General features: G+C 35.9%; 3 protein-coding genes across 5 annotated transcripts; 2 read left to right on the plus strand and 1 right to left on the minus strand.

Moving 5' to 3' along the window:
* The first annotated feature begins 325 nt into the window (after positions 1-325).
* Positions 326-5,471, plus strand: LOC140872896 (U-box domain-containing protein 35-like). Of its 2 annotated transcripts, none has more exons than XM_073275813.1 (11): positions 326-476; positions 600-857; positions 1,309-1,412; positions 1,603-1,721; positions 1,870-2,084; positions 2,174-2,249; positions 2,394-2,685; positions 3,012-3,113; positions 3,182-3,610; positions 4,161-4,916; positions 5,290-5,471. In XM_073275813.1, the coding sequence occupies exons 2-11, from the start codon at positions 647-649 to the stop codon at positions 5,335-5,337; spliced, it is 2,352 nt and encodes a 783-aa protein (XP_073131914.1). In that variant the 5' UTR covers positions 326-476; positions 600-646; the 3' UTR covers positions 5,338-5,471. The 2 variants fall into 2 exon arrangements, with proteins under 2 accessions (XP_073131914.1, XP_073131915.1); XM_073275814.1 differs by having other exon boundaries at positions 627-857.
* A 927-nt stretch (positions 5,472-6,398) lies between these two features.
* Positions 6,399-8,551, plus strand: LOC140872897 (putative pentatricopeptide repeat-containing protein At1g10330). Its single transcript, XM_073275815.1, has one exon. It carries the CDS (start codon positions 7,018-7,020, stop codon positions 8,434-8,436), a length of 1,419 nt encoding a protein of 472 aa, XP_073131916.1. The 5' UTR covers positions 6,399-7,017; the 3' UTR covers positions 8,437-8,551.
* Positions 8,552-9,286: 735 nt separating this feature from the next.
* LOC140872854 (protein KAKU4) lies at positions 9,287-14,567 on the minus strand. Of its 2 annotated transcripts, none has more exons than XM_073275764.1 (11): positions 14,214-14,567; positions 13,501-13,553; positions 12,996-13,051; positions 12,348-12,454; positions 12,126-12,256; positions 11,684-11,860; positions 10,925-11,168; positions 10,709-10,788; positions 10,538-10,628; positions 9,932-10,013; positions 9,287-9,826 (listed from the first exon to the last, which is right to left on the minus strand). In XM_073275764.1, exons 1-11 carry the CDS (start codon positions 14,452-14,454, stop codon positions 9,508-9,510), a joined length of 1,581 nt encoding a protein of 526 aa, XP_073131865.1. In that variant the 5' UTR covers positions 14,455-14,567; the 3' UTR covers positions 9,287-9,507. The 2 variants fall into 2 exon arrangements, with proteins under 2 accessions (XP_073131865.1, XP_073131864.1); XM_073275763.1 differs by having other exon boundaries at positions 14,208-14,567.
* Positions 14,568-15,315: the final 748 nt, after the last annotated feature.

The raw sequence follows: 15,315 nt of genomic DNA on the forward strand, positions 1-15,315 counted from the left end.
ATTCATTTCAATTAATTTTACTATACTTTTCTTTAATATCAACATATTATTTACAAATTATTAAAATTTCATATTTATTATAATTTCAATTAGACACTAATTGATACACGCAAAATGTGTACATCGGTTGCTAGTAATAATAATAATGTATTTTTTTAATAATAATGGATTTTGCACATTCATGCTATTATCGTATGCATGCCAATGTGGCATGCATATCAGGTGCTTTTACAAAATATTATAATGATCATATTAGTTAAAAACTATATAATAATCTGAAGTAGGACAAGTGTCTCGTCAGAACAGTAGGAAAATCTCTCGCAGAACAGAGTTAGCGGTAATGCAAGCGTAGACCCTACAAAAATGGAGCTCCCTCAGTGGAAGATAAACGCACAGAGAGGGAGAGAGACGCTTCTGCTTCTTGTTCCTGAAAAACAATTGATTGAAACTCACATCTTCCAGATTATCCAACAAAGGTGATATTTTAATTAATACACAAAGATAACTTTTTTCCCCTCGAAATCTTGAGAAAAATAAAGGGTTCCTTCGTGTACGATCCTTGTTATTTTCTTTGTTGTTTTTTTTTTTGTTCTCGATAGTGAAAAGGGTAGCATTTTGAGGGACAGGAAGCTTGAAGGAGAACGAAATGTGGCCTGCACCTGTTAATCATGGAGAAAGGATGCCTCAAATACCGAGGTTATTTGCTGTGGCTATAGATAGGGATAAAAGCAGTCAAATCGCCCTCAAATGGGCTGTTGATAACCTTCTTGTTAAAGGCCAGACTGTGATTTTGATTCATGTTAAGCTGAAACAATCTGTTCCTGGATTGCCTGCACCGCCTTCTTTTCCCGCCCAATGTAATCCCCTATCTTTTCATGTTATGTTTATAATTTTTCTATTTGGTTGTCTCCATGTATTCTTAAGCAACTTAAATTGCTTAGGCTAAAAGGACGAGAGCAAGATAATGTGTTGTAGGTTTGTGGTAACTCATGTGTGCAACGGATTCTTGAGTGCAAGGCATTATTCTTGATGTGATTTGTGTTTGTGCTCTCAAAGTGACGTTAAATTGTGTAATTGTAAAATTCTACTTTCTATACGACTGTATTCTATGAGGTTAAGCTTGATTTCCATGTTAACAATTTTTTCAGAGATGTTAGCTTGAAAAGGAACAAACAAAAGTAACAATTCCCACTCTACCCAAGAAGATTGTACATAGTCTGTGTCACCGTTTTGTCTGCTTTCCACAAAGACATGATTATGACTATTTTTATCCACAAATGATATATAACATTCCCATCTTTGGCGCAGGGCCTAACCAGGTTCCTGATGCTAGTGATGAAACTGGAGCTGGAGATGATATACAGTTAAGGGAACTGTTAGTTCCTTTCCACGTCTTTTGTATGCGCAAAGATGTGGGTATTCAAGATTCGAACATATTAGCGATTTTTATTTGGTCGTGAGAAGAGCCTTGGAAATGCAACCATATCGATATGAATTTGAACATGGAAAAAAAATGAATAGCGACATACACAAGTATACAACACCACAATTATTTTTGTAGTCCTATACTCGGTCTTAGATCTCTACATTTTTGTTTTACAGATACAATGCTTTGATGTTGTGCTAGATGACACCGATGTGGCAAGAGCAATCATCGAATTCGTAAAGCAGTCCACGATTGACGTGTTGGTTCTCGGTTCTGGGAAAGGCAGCATCTTCAGGTATATTTTTCTCAATGGATGTTCTACCTTGCATAAGTACCTTTAACTGAGTCTATGTTCAATACTACAAGTGGTATTTGGAATGGTTTTTCATGTACTCTCTATTATGTGACTCAGTAGAAACCTAAGTAGCCTTTTTCCAAAACAGATTTAAAGCAAGAGACATTCCGGGAAATGTACTAAAAGGGGTACCAGATTTTTGTACCATATATGTCATTCACAAGGGGAAGATTTCATCCACACGAGCTGCTTCCCGTCCTACCCCATCCATCCTCAACCCATTACGGAACCAGATACTAATTCAGGCCCATAGAAAATCAAATGCATCAGAGACACCAGTGCCATCCAAAAGTGATACACGAAGTTGGTTTTTATATTAACAAAACACTGGCCTCTACAGTTATCTTTTTTCAAATCCCACGGTAATGGATTCAATTCGGGTTCATATGCAGGTCCCTTTTCAGGACACTCTAGACCAGGATCCGAACCTCCAACACATTTCAAGCCAAATGAGGCAAACTTTATCAAGTATGTCTTAAAATGTGTGGTGATGTTTATTGACAAATCAATTAGAACTTTGCACATATTGTCGTAAATTTCTTGCTTAATTAGAAGGGCGATAGGTTTGATATTTAAGTTAATTCTAACTTTAACTGTGATTGCCGCAAAAAGGTCAGCGTTCACTCATCGAAAGGCCCCCACTGGAAAAGCATATGAACTACCTCCACCAGAAACAGACATATCCTTTGTAAGTACTGCAAGGCAAAGTGTTGATTTGTTCCCTTCATATTATGAGGGCTCGGATGGTGGTCCTACTCCTCCTCGGCTTTCTGGATTATCGGACGCAGATAACTTGGGGTTCCATTCATGGCAAATTGGACGAAATTCGGTGGACATAACAACCCCACCAGAATTATTCCTTGACTCAACTGAAAATGACAAAGCAATCGCAGTACAAACAATGGTAAGGTTACCAACATTAAGATTTACCTGAATGTATAATCTGTTTATATGCAATGATTGACCCTGTCACCTTGCTTGATGCTACAGAGGTAAAAAAAACTTGCATGATTTACTTGCAGCTTATTCTATTTGTACTCATTTTCAAAGTCTTGCAACGTATTTCTCCCCGCTAATTAATTTATTATAATATTAGTACAAGTTCATCACTATCATCAATATTATCGTTAATTCCGATTTTATGCTGCTGCTGCATGAGTTGGTTTGTTTACATCTACTATTGAATTAGTGTTAGTATGAAACATGGCTCAGATTCAACAATATTTACAGGAGGAAGTAGAAGCTGAAATGAAAAGGTTAAAGCAGGAACTCAAGCAAACAATGGATATGTACAGTACAGCATGCAAGGAAGCACTCTCAGCGAAAGAGAAGGCACGTAAATTTTTTGTTTACTTGGGAATTCTGTTCCAAGAGTCTATTTAAATTATTTTCCGTTGTAGGCAAAGGAGCTTCAGCGTTGGAAAATTGAAGAGCAGACGAGATTAGAAGAGGCGCGATTATCAGAAGAGGCAGCATTGGCTCTTGCAAGAAAAGAGAAGGCCAAGTCTAAGGCCGCCTTCGAGCATGCTGAAGCATCACAAAGGATAGCCGAGCTGGAAGCTCAAAAGAGGATCAATGCAGAAATGAAGGCCATAAAAGAATCAGACGATAAGTCTAGGGTTCTTAGCCCTTTGACTCAGTCAGATTCCATGTACAGAAAATACACGATCGAAGAGATTGAAGTTGCTACAGAATATTTTGCACAATCTAGAAAGATAGGAGAAGGAGGATATGGGCCAGTATACAAATGCTATTTAGACCACACGCCTGCTGCAGTGAAGGTTCTTCGACCTGATGCTACTCATGGAAGATCACAATTTCAACAAGAGGTATGTGAAATTAAAAATATTTTCTCATTAGTGAAAGGTCTAAGGTATGGTGTAGTTTGAACATCTATAACAAAATTAATGGTAGTCATGGCAAGTTCATGCAGTTAAAATGGGAGTGGTTATCTCCTGCTTCAGTCTTGACGTGATCTAGAAATCATGCATTTAGAATTTATTGACATAAGTCCGTGGTAATTGTATTGGGGAACAACAATTCTTCTACGGCCATGGGGAATGACATTTGAATATGATATTTGGGCTGCTGTTTATTTTTAAACAATTTAAATGATGATTATCATAGTTTTTGGTTTAGTGCCAGATGCACGGTATTACAATACGAGTCTCCTAAGGTTGCTCTTTCGCACAAAGTGGTGTTAAAAATAGAAAATGTAGATATCAATGGTAGATGAAAATTTCTCCTCGACTCTTAAATGATGGTGCTTAGTCATCATTTGACTTTACTTTTACCCGTCTTCCTACTTTCCATGTTCCCAAAACTGTCCCTAAGAGACTTGTTTTCAATCACATAATTGGTTAATTATTTTGACACCAGGTTGAAATTTTGAGCTGCATAAGACACCCCCACATGGTCCTACTTCTAGGAGCCTGTCCAGAATATGGTTGCTTAGTTTATGAGTACATGTCCAACGGAAGCTTAGAAGACCGTTTGTTGAGGCATGGTAACACTCCTCCGCTATCTTGGCAGCATAGGTTTCGAATAGCTGCTGAAATTGGCACCGGCCTGCTCTTCCTCCATCAGACAAAACCAGAGCCACTGGTACATCGTGATCTCAAACCTGCTAATATTCTTCTTGACCGCAATTATGTCAGCAAAATCAGTGATGTTGGCTTGGCTAGACTTGTCCCTCCATCCACAGCTGACAGTGTTACTCAATATCGGATGACGTCTACAGCTGGAACTTTCTGCTACATAGATCCTGAGTATCAGCAAACTGGTATGCTTGGCGTAAAATCTGACATATATTCCCTTGGAATCATCTTCTTACAAATTCTTACTGGCAAATCACCGATGGGTCTTACTCATCATGTTGAAAGAGCTATCGAGAGTGGTACCTTTCCTGAGCTGCTGGATCCATCTGTGCCGGACTGGCCAGTTGAAGAAGCTTTGAGCTTAGCTACATTGGCGCTAAAGTGCGCAGAACTTAGAAGAAAAGACAGGCCAGATCTTGGTAATGTTGTTCTTCCTCAATTGAACAAACTGCGAGAGCTAGCGGAAGATTCCATGACCAACTCAGTGCCATGCAGTGCAAATCCCTCACCCAGTCACAGTGAGGTTTCCATGTCTAAAGTAAGTCTGAGTTCATTATCTTGCAAATTAATCCTTTATATACTACAAAATAAGAATGCAAATCGGGAGCCTGGTTCTTGGTATTCTATGATTTTCCTTGTCATTCTAAATCCATAAAAATCTGTGGAATGGTTCTTTGCTTTACTATTAGATCATGCACAAATAGGGCCAATACTGAATAATTTGGCAATTTTTCTTCAAAAGTTCGAGAATGGTAGAGATAAACTCATATTTCATAGAAGATATGGCCATTTCATTCTGTTGCTTTTCTGAGATGGTGGACAAATTTTTACTTGAAGAATTTGTAGGCTAAACCCCAACTTTATTTCTGTGTACTCTGGCTCTGATATGTTATCCCAATAATATTTTGCAGGAAGACTTGAGTTATCCACCATCTACACAATCAAGCATGGGGAGCTGATACATAACACCACTACTTTTTCTTTTTTTGAAGAGGAAACCTCGATACTTTTTTAGAATCCCGTATAGTAAATTCAAAACACCAACGAATATTTGTTTTATTCCATACTTGGTGTGGTTGTATATTAAGATAATTTTTTTATTTTCATGGTAAAATAAAAACATTTATTTATGTATCAAAAGGAGGCATTTTATTGGCCAAATCAGGTGGATACCACATGATTTGGACCAATTATAGAGCTCCACGCTATCCATGGAGTAGTACCACATGGTTAACATCGACTTTACCATTATTTAGTGACAGTTTTCTGAAAAGCGCAAAACATTAGTTTATTAAGCGTGAAACAAGCTTATATTAAGGCAAAAGCGCACGAAAAGTGGTCGACTTGAGATTATCAAATTATGTTATATCTTATTATTATATTATTAAAATAGAAATCCTCTAATTAATAAACTTTCAATTAATTGGTGAAACTTGATTTGAAATTACCATTATCTCCTAATCTAATTTTCAATAAAACCAAAATTATTGGGCAAAATAGTCATTTTATACGGTTTTCTTTTTTCTAGCCATTAAAAGCCCACTTTGTGTTCTTTGATATTATTTTATTTACAAAAATGGCACTCACTTTATAAGATATATATGTTTTTTGTGAATATTTGTTTAGGAAAACGTTATATTTTTATTATTTTTTAATTTTACAATTTATTGTTTATTTTCTTCGTTAAAAAAAACGAAATGTACGAGCAAGCAACGCGTGCAGCGAAATATTAGTTAAAAATAAAATAATAATTATTGATGTTATATTAATTAATATCTTAATATAATAATATTGTTATTATTTATAATAATACATCAATCAATCAAAATGGGAATACATATAATTATATAAATTTATTATATATATAATAAACTATCAAAATACAGATTTAGATTAGCTAAAATTAACTCAATATAGAAAAAAAATTGTAAAAATATAAAAAATAATTTTGGGAATCACCATTTTAATCAGAAATAGATGGAATTGGAATAGATATTTTCGTTCCAATATCGTGCCAAGCATAAGGATGTTCTTTAATTGATTAAAAAATTACATATTTGAAACTTTTTCCTTAAATCTTGTATTTTAATTTCTAATTCTAATATAATTGGTACTACATGTAGACCAATGGATTTTGAGATTTTTTCGAGGAATCTTTCATATATCTTCAGTTGGCAGTTGTCGTTATAGCTCTACACCTGTTCGAAAATATGTCCCGCTGAATTATCCTTTAATTCTCTGCAAGTGTGTGATCGAACGTACGTAAAGAATCTAAATGCTAGCATGGGATGACTGAAGAAGCCACTGCTGGTTCTTTAATCTGCGTTTTTGTGTACACCATCTTCTTGAGATGATATGTTTGCTGATACAATACACCAACACACTAGTGAATCATCTCCTGAGCCGTCGCACAAATGGGAAGATGGTAAAAGAAAGGTGGCTCTTTTAACTATTTTCTTTTTCACCCAAGCAGGATCTCAACTATTATCTTCATATGTTATCGGATTACAGAAGCATTTGATTAAATACCATGTGTGTTTGGCTGAGAAGTGAGAAGATAGACGCCATTATGTGTGTGTGTGATCAGTTTGATGAAAGGTCGATAATGAATTCTATTCAACATACTATACATTATTGGAATGCTTAAGGTGAACTTGTTTTCACCTGAGTCTTTGCTCCGTCTTCTTAGACGCTTCAACAAATGTTCGAACCAAGTTAAACAAATCCAATCCCTCTTGATTACCAATGCTCACCTGATGATTACAGATCGATGGAGTAATACTCTTCTTTACAACAATCTCATCAAAACCTACCTCAATCTTTCTCAACCACACACTTCTCTACTTCTGTTCATCCACATGCTTCGGCAGGGAGCCCCTCCCAATGATCACACTTTTCCTTCTGTTCTCAAAGCCACAGTTTCTCTCAAAAATTCATCTTTTGCTTCATCAATCGCCTGCTCCTATCATGCACAATGTGTCAAAAGAGGATTGTTACACAACCATTTTGTGCAAGCATCTTTTCTTTCTCTTTTCTCGGAGTTTGGGGATATGAGCAGTGCCTGTAGGATGTTTGGTGAGATGCCTCGACCATGCCTTGTTTCATACAATGCAATGGTTGCCGCATTTGGGAAGAGTGGGGACATGGAACTGGCTGTTTCAATGTTCTTGAGCATGCCCGAGAAAGATATATATTCATGGACAAGTGTGATCAATGCATGCATGAGAAAAGGGTGTTTTAGGGAAGCGATATTCTTTTTCAGAAAAATGATGGTGGATGAGTACGTGATCTGTGGTCTTTTACAGCCAAATGAGGCTACTTTTGTAAGCATCCTCTCTGCTTGTGCGAATTTGGATGATGCTTGTGCATTATGTTTAGGGAAACAAGTTCACGGATACTTGTATAGGAATACAGAGTCAAGTGTTTTCCTTGGAACAGCATTGATATCTTTTTACGGGAAAACAGGTTGTTTAAATTATGCTATCAAAGTTTTTGATTGGATGACTGTAAAAAAGGCATGTACTTGGAATGCAATTATTTGTTCTATGGCTTCAAATGGCAGGGAAACACAAGCCTTACACATGTTTGAGGCAATGAGAGATTCAAAATTCTGCCCAAATGAAGTTACTTTTGTTGGGGTCCTTTCAGCCTGTGCGCGAACAAAGCTCGTCGACTTGGGTCTGGATATGTTTCGTTCTATGACACATGATTTCGCCATTATCCCGAATATGGAACACTATGGATGTGTGGTGGATCTTTTGGGTAGAGCTGGGCTTTTAAAGGAGGCATACGAGTTTGTGGGAAGCATGCCTTATGAGGCCGATGCGTCTGTCTGGGGAGCACTTTTGAATGCTTGTCGAGTTTATGGGGCTGTTGAGTTGGGAAACAAAGTAGGGAAACGAGTTCTTGAGTTGGAACCGCAGCATTGTGGACGATATGTTGTGTTGTCGAGCATATTTGCTGGGGCTAATAGATGGGACGATGCTGCTGTGTTGAGGCAATTAATGGTGGATGCTGGAATTCATAAAGTTCCAGCTTTTAGTATGGGGACAAAGTAACGTATGAATTGGCTTCTTAGGTTGCGTCTAAAATTTAATCCCCGCTGTTAGTTGCTTAATATGTAAAAAATTTAGTAAATACTCTTCACATAAAGTGTAAACAGTTTCAGTGTCATGTTTTCAACTTTTGGCTTCCTTTTTATTGTTTTAAATCACCATGGTTGCATGTTTATTTCAGAGCCATTTAGAAGGATTTAATTGCATTCGATTTCAATTCTACGTCTCAAATTCAATGCATTCATTTGACTTCAAATTTGAAATGAAAGCTTTGATTTTTCAATTTCAAATTAGTTATTTAAAGTCTATGCATTTCAATTTCTTTTATTTGAAATATTCTTAAAAATCTAAAAATTGGTCCATTCTAAATCAAACACAACCAAACGTTGTATTAATAATTTGGCTTTAGCTAATTATTTTCAACAGATCATGACACACGTGATCCATAAATTTTGTATAATTAATACAAATTATATGATTAAATTAAACATTCAACATAAATTAATAACAAAAATTCGGATTCAAATACATAATTAAGCATGGAAACACATAACTGATGCAATTATGTTTAATTTCTTATAATATATTATTATAATAATACGAAATTATATATTGATCATTTTAGTAATATTATTGTAATTATTAATATTATAATATTAATATAATAAAAATTAAATGTAATATAATTAATTAATCCAAATGTATAAATATATATATGTTTATAAATAATAAAAAGTCATCTAAAAAATAAAGTAAAAAAAATATTCCGAAAATATTATTTTTAAAGTAAGATTTGAAGTAAGTCGATTGAAGATGAATACTATATTTGATGCAGAAATTGTACTATTTTAAAATAGAGCTACTTTAAAATGAAGTTTTGGATTGGAGATGGCCTACAGCCCGTGCTAGTTGAACATCATTACTAATGCAATTACAGTCTCAACTAAAAGCTCGTAATAATTAAATACTTAGCAACCTAAATTACAACTCGAACATATGATCCTAAAACAGAATGTGGAAGATCTTTTCTAAAATAGTGTACAGCGTAATTTTACAGAAACAAAATGGCCTCCCTCATTTACCTCTTCTCTTGCTTCTTCGGAGTTTCCCACCTGACTTTTTCTCTTGTTGCTTTCCACGCACAAGATTTACATCTGTTGACGGCTGAATCATCTCTTCTGATAACTCTTCATGTTGCAGGCCCAAACTATTCTGAGAACCACTTGCAATGCTAGCTGTTTCGGTAACAATAGGGATTTCTACATAAGCTTCGGTCGAAAGCTCACATTTACCGTCCACATTACCAGCCTTCAGTGACTTACCCTTGCTGGTATTGCGGCTATCCTCATTGTCTTGCTCGTGGTTTTGGCTGGTAATACCTCCAGCAGATAAACTGAGTAGTAGAACCAGTGTTAGTTGTAAGAATGGGTGTTATGAGATAAACAGTTGGCATCCTTTCACTATTGGAAGAAAAGAGAGAGCAATTTTTACATCATACCTAGTCTGAGATAGCGAGAAACCATTGATTCCTGGTGTTCCGCCGATTTGAGTAGCCTCATTTTCTGGAGGTCCATGTGAAACTGTAAAGAGATCGAGGTGAAGAGACATATCCAACACACACACACACACACACACACACAAAACACTTCGTCTCAGAAACTCTTATATACAAATTATTGAATTAATCAACACCACAATGACATGTCCGATTGTGGTATACCGTTACTCGTTAGCAAGTGCTCAAGAAAGATGAGACTCTTCAAATCACCTAGTACAAACCTAACTAGTCGTGCTATGCTATGGTTTATTGTAGTCCTTCCGCCCCATCATTAAGTTTGTCACACTATCCTCATCTCTTCTTCAGATTTTTGACAGTCAATAAAGGGCCACCTGGGTCTAGTCTTCACAAGATGCATGACTTAGCGCCCAAATTTCGATTTCAGAAAAACACAACATAACAATACCTAACAAAGCGCAAAGGAACTCCTTTTAAATCAAATGTATGGTCTAGCTAATATTTCCTTTCTGATTCTCTGTACACATGTTATCATCAATAAAATAAATTTTAACTCAAATTCGAAAGCAAACAATAAATAGTGCATACCAGCATGGAGCTCCTCAAAATTGGAACTGGCAGGCTGTTGGGGGGGTTTGAACGTAAAAATTTCACCATCAATTTGACCAACTTTTGAATCCTTCAAGAAAAAATGAACTTGAAGGTCTAAGACACTAACGAGTGCAATGTAAAAGCTTTCAGTTCTCACTCATCAACTACCTCATTATTTCCTGAAGAAAGAATAGCTGGCTTGGATGACAGTGCTTCACTTGCCTTACCATCTTGCCTTGACTCCAAAGCTGACCAAAAATCAACAGTTTTCCAATGCATGTTTCAGTTAATTACACTTGTTTGACATAGAAATGAAATCAACATTATTTTCAGATGCATAGCTACCAGTGATCAGCTGCACATTCAAACGAGAAACAAACCAACCTGCAAGGGCAGGATCGGAACTCACTCCAGCATCCATCAACACACCTATTTGGTGAGTTTTCCTAGAAGAATCTGGCTCGATAGTTTTCTTTTCCATACCCTCCTGCCTACTTGTTGCAATAGCAAACAATGATGGATCCGTTCTGGAAGACGGGGCGCGAAGCATATCTTCAGTTGCTTTTGCACGCACTCTCCGCAATTCTTCCTGTATATTCCATGATCCAGATGCAACAGAATTCCGTTTCTGCAACATTTTGATAAACACTAAAACAAAGGTGAATAAATAGGATGACCTGAAACAAGTGCAAGCAAAGTAAATAAAAGGACAAAAAGAAAAACCCCATCCATATTTCTGTACAACTAATATAATTTTGATCATTAAAGGACAGAAAACAGATGATGAGATTAGTGTAAACAAATTAATTTGTCAGCTAACTATGTGTCTTGATAAATCATAGATGTGATGCCAAAAAAAACACCCTGAAATTTGGACAAAGGTCAGACTCAATATACCTTCTGCATAGTAATCAAATTGTTGACAAAAATTAAAACCACACCATCCAAGAAGTTTAGAAGCAGGAGATATACTGACTCAGGTAACATCTATAGCTCCGGTACCAAAACAATTCAGAGTTTTCAAGTGAAAAAAAAAAAAAAAGAAAGAAAAAGAATTGAAGGCTCAGTTTACAGCAGCCCACAAGGAGACTCACTTTCTGGATGCAGGAACAGAGGTATAAAGAAGAAATATCAGGCATGCACCTTTGATGAAGACAAAGAGTCATGGCCGACTGAATATGATGTTCCTTCCTTGATCAACTCCCTTCTTGCTGTCAATGGCGTGCTTAACTCAATTTGCTTTGTGGGAGATGCCCAAGGTGGTCTGTCTCTCATATAGGACCTGGCCACATCGAGAGGAGAATCGACTGCACTATTGACCTGCATTAGCATAATCAAATTCAGATAACATTATCCTAATATCACAATTTCCTTGTAAAACCAAGGACCGATCTCAAACTCAAAAGGGTAAAGTGACAGCTTTGATGAAAAAATGAAGAAGAAAATTCGTCCGGGTATATAAAATAGGTAACAGGAATATAAAAAGTCAAGGGAAAAAGATAAATACTCCAAATATTACTGGTTAACGAAAGATCAGCCAGCATGTGGAGTGTGCACCAAATATCACAAAAAGGTTATCACTAACATGTTCAGTCCCAGAGGCGTTGAGATGAAGCATTCCTTCATCTGTATTTGCCAGTGAACTTGGCCCCATTTTCTTCGCTTGAAACCATTTTTTTGCTTCCAAAACTGCTTCATTATACATCTCCCCGACTTCTGTGAATGAAAATAAGAAACATATCGAGGAATGAGAAGAATCACCCCAGCATGAATATATGATTTCTCGTAAGGAAAGAACCAAAATAACCATTGTCTGTCATTTTCCCGGGATGGGCAGAAAATCTTTTCTCTGCTTCCATTGACCAATCAATAACTCGTGACTTAAGAAGTTCAGTCAACCTATCACATTCTTCCCTGGTAAAAGATGAAAATAACAATAAGCAAAATCACATTTGTGCACTTAAATTATTAGCACATGCCCAATGGCTATCTTGCAAGGTTCAAGTACAGCATAAATGGTCCTGGTAACTAGTCATTGAGTTCTACCAGCATAAGTAACTCGTGTCTTTAAAACAGATAAAAACATAACTGAAACCATCAAGCTAAACGTATATAAGATAAATATTCATTCTTGAGAAAAACAAACTATGAAGTTCGAAACCTGAGCAGCCTTGTCTTGTAACAAAATTTTGTGAAAGTAAAAAAGACACAGAAGAAAGTAAAAGATGCTTCAAGAGCCAAAGTTTGGAGTCTTGTGGACATATGAATTCAAAACAATTACTAATTTAAATAATTTGCAGATACCTAACCTGACAATTTCATCTTAGCACTATCACTCCTTATCAGAAAGAGAAATGAATAAAATAAACATTGTTATAAAAGAAAAACAAAAATAACGAACTAGAACCAGAAATTTTCAAGCCAGGTACAAATACCTCAAGGTTCATGTGATTACCTTGAAAAAGTCTCCTGCAATATAAGTTGTTCAATTATCCGTTTTGTTTCAATCCTCTGCAAAAAAACATTAAGGAAACATCACGCAACCCATTGCTGTGCTCGGATTCTTGTTCCGTGCCAAGGTTTGTATCAACAAAAAGAATTTGTCAAAGGATCAAGACAATAAAAGGTAAAGCAAACTATAAATTCCATGAGAGTAGGAATCTTTTTCCTATCCTTCAGATGCCGGAAATCATCCTTCTAACAAAGTTCATTTACCCATTCTTAGAAATAAACTACACAAACTATGAATGACATCAACCACAGCAAATGGTAAAATCTGTGCAATTCTTCAAATATAAAAAATGAGTGTTTCACTTCTGGCCGAATTTTTTTGTTCCGTAGAAAATGATGCACAGTGCTTGTAAATAGAAATATGACACCTAGAAAAAAAGGAGGGGAACCACTAATGTGAATCTTAGCATTAATATGGTCCAACAGTTGTATCGTAAGAGTGAGGTTACCTCCTGCGTGGCATTAACTCCATCATAAGCATCTTCATCATTGTCAAGGCCATCTTTTCCCAAACAAAAACATAGAGAAGAAAAGAAAAGAAGTTACAAAAACACGAGTTAGTCAAACAATGTACGTGAAAGAGAGTGTGTGACTGGAAATAAAAAATGACCAACAGAACTAATAAATTACACCACGGGTCCGCCTTATAACTAATAGAAACTCTGCAAAAGCAAGCTTGAGTCTTCTCAAGAAAAAAAATGCAAGCTTGAGGCTTTCATGGCCTGATATGGTCACGACAAGAATTTGAATGAACACCCAAAGTCATAAAACTACAAAATACGTCTTATATAAAGTCAAAACGTATAAAGGAATCGTTGCCTGCTTTATTTTATGGAATGACGATGTGCAATCGAACGGATAACCATCCAATGAAGTGCTCATGATAACAATCCAAAAAATATCCTAAACTAAATCTTTCTCCCAATGGCTCCCTTTTCCATGACTTAGGTTGCAACGCAACTACTTTAGCTGACGGAAAAACACAAAAACCTAAAAGCAGGAAACGACCGGTGAAGAGGATCAAGAATATTGGAAACCCACATTCACGCGCATTTGGTAGAAATTAAGTCACGTATAATTGTGAACACAACAAAACAACCGAAACCAAGAGGCGCAGAAATGAAAATAATAAAAGGCAACAGAAGGAGATGCGCACCAGCACCTGAGTCCTCGTCTTCATCTTCTTCTGAAGAAGAAGACTCGGAGTACAAAACGCTCGCAAGTATTTTTCCAGCGCCAGAAGCTATGGCGCGGGCGGATGGTAAAACTCTGCCAGAAAACCAACTAGGGCTTTTCCCAGGCGGAGGCTGCGACGGCGGGCGGTCATATGGGGTGGTAGCGAGACGCTGCTTCCTCCTATTGGCCACAATTTTTCCGCCAGCACCGGATCGGGAATCTGCCATTTGGAGCAAAATGGGAGTTTGAAATTGAATTATTGGAATTCGTTTTCGTTTATTTCAGGTGGCGAGTGAACTTCACTTATTACGGGGTTAGTTATGCCTTCTGCCTTCTGCTGTAAGATTTTTTATTTTACATTTATTGTTTATAGTACATTTAATTTGATTTATTTATGGGCAATTTGCTCAAAAATCCCCAAATACAAACATGTTTTGCTTTGGGATCTCTAATCATAAAATGTGGTACAAAACAATACAAGATGTGGTACAAAATTATACAAGATGTGGTATAAATTAACAAAAAATTTGGTACAAAAAAGTGGTTAGGGAGTGCAGAGCAAAACATGTTTGCATTAGGGATTTTTGAACAATTTGCACTTTATTTATTAGTTTTAATATTTGATTATGTAATTGAAAATTTATTATTATTATTATTGTAATTATAAAATCAGACTCGATTTGTTAAAACATAAGAAATTAAGTTGTTTTCTAGATATATTAAAATTTTATTATTGTGGTAGAATTTTTTCATTTAGCCTCCTTTCATTTTTATTTTTTTTAAAAAAAAACCTCGTTTGAATTCCAAATATATCTTCTGAAATTGATTGACAAGATTGTAATAATCGTTGGCAAATGATATAAACGTGAATGTATAATATATTTAAATATATATATATATAATATAACTTTTTTTTTTGAAGTAAAAATATAATGTTATGTTTAGTAAGTTATTGTGACTGAATAATTAAAAATAAGATTACTATGGAAAAGAGAGATTTAGGGGAATAGGATTTGTTGAAAGACCAAAAAATAGTTATAATAATAAAAGCTTATTACTGTAGATGAAACAGCATAAATTTATTGTTA

The sequence above is a fragment of the Henckelia pumila genome, unplaced genomic scaffold (assembly GCF_033568475.1).
Source record: "Henckelia pumila isolate YLH828 unplaced genomic scaffold, ASM3356847v2 CTG_477:::fragment_3, whole genome shotgun sequence".
NCBI lineage: Eukaryota > Viridiplantae > Streptophyta > Magnoliopsida > Lamiales > Gesneriaceae > Henckelia > Henckelia pumila.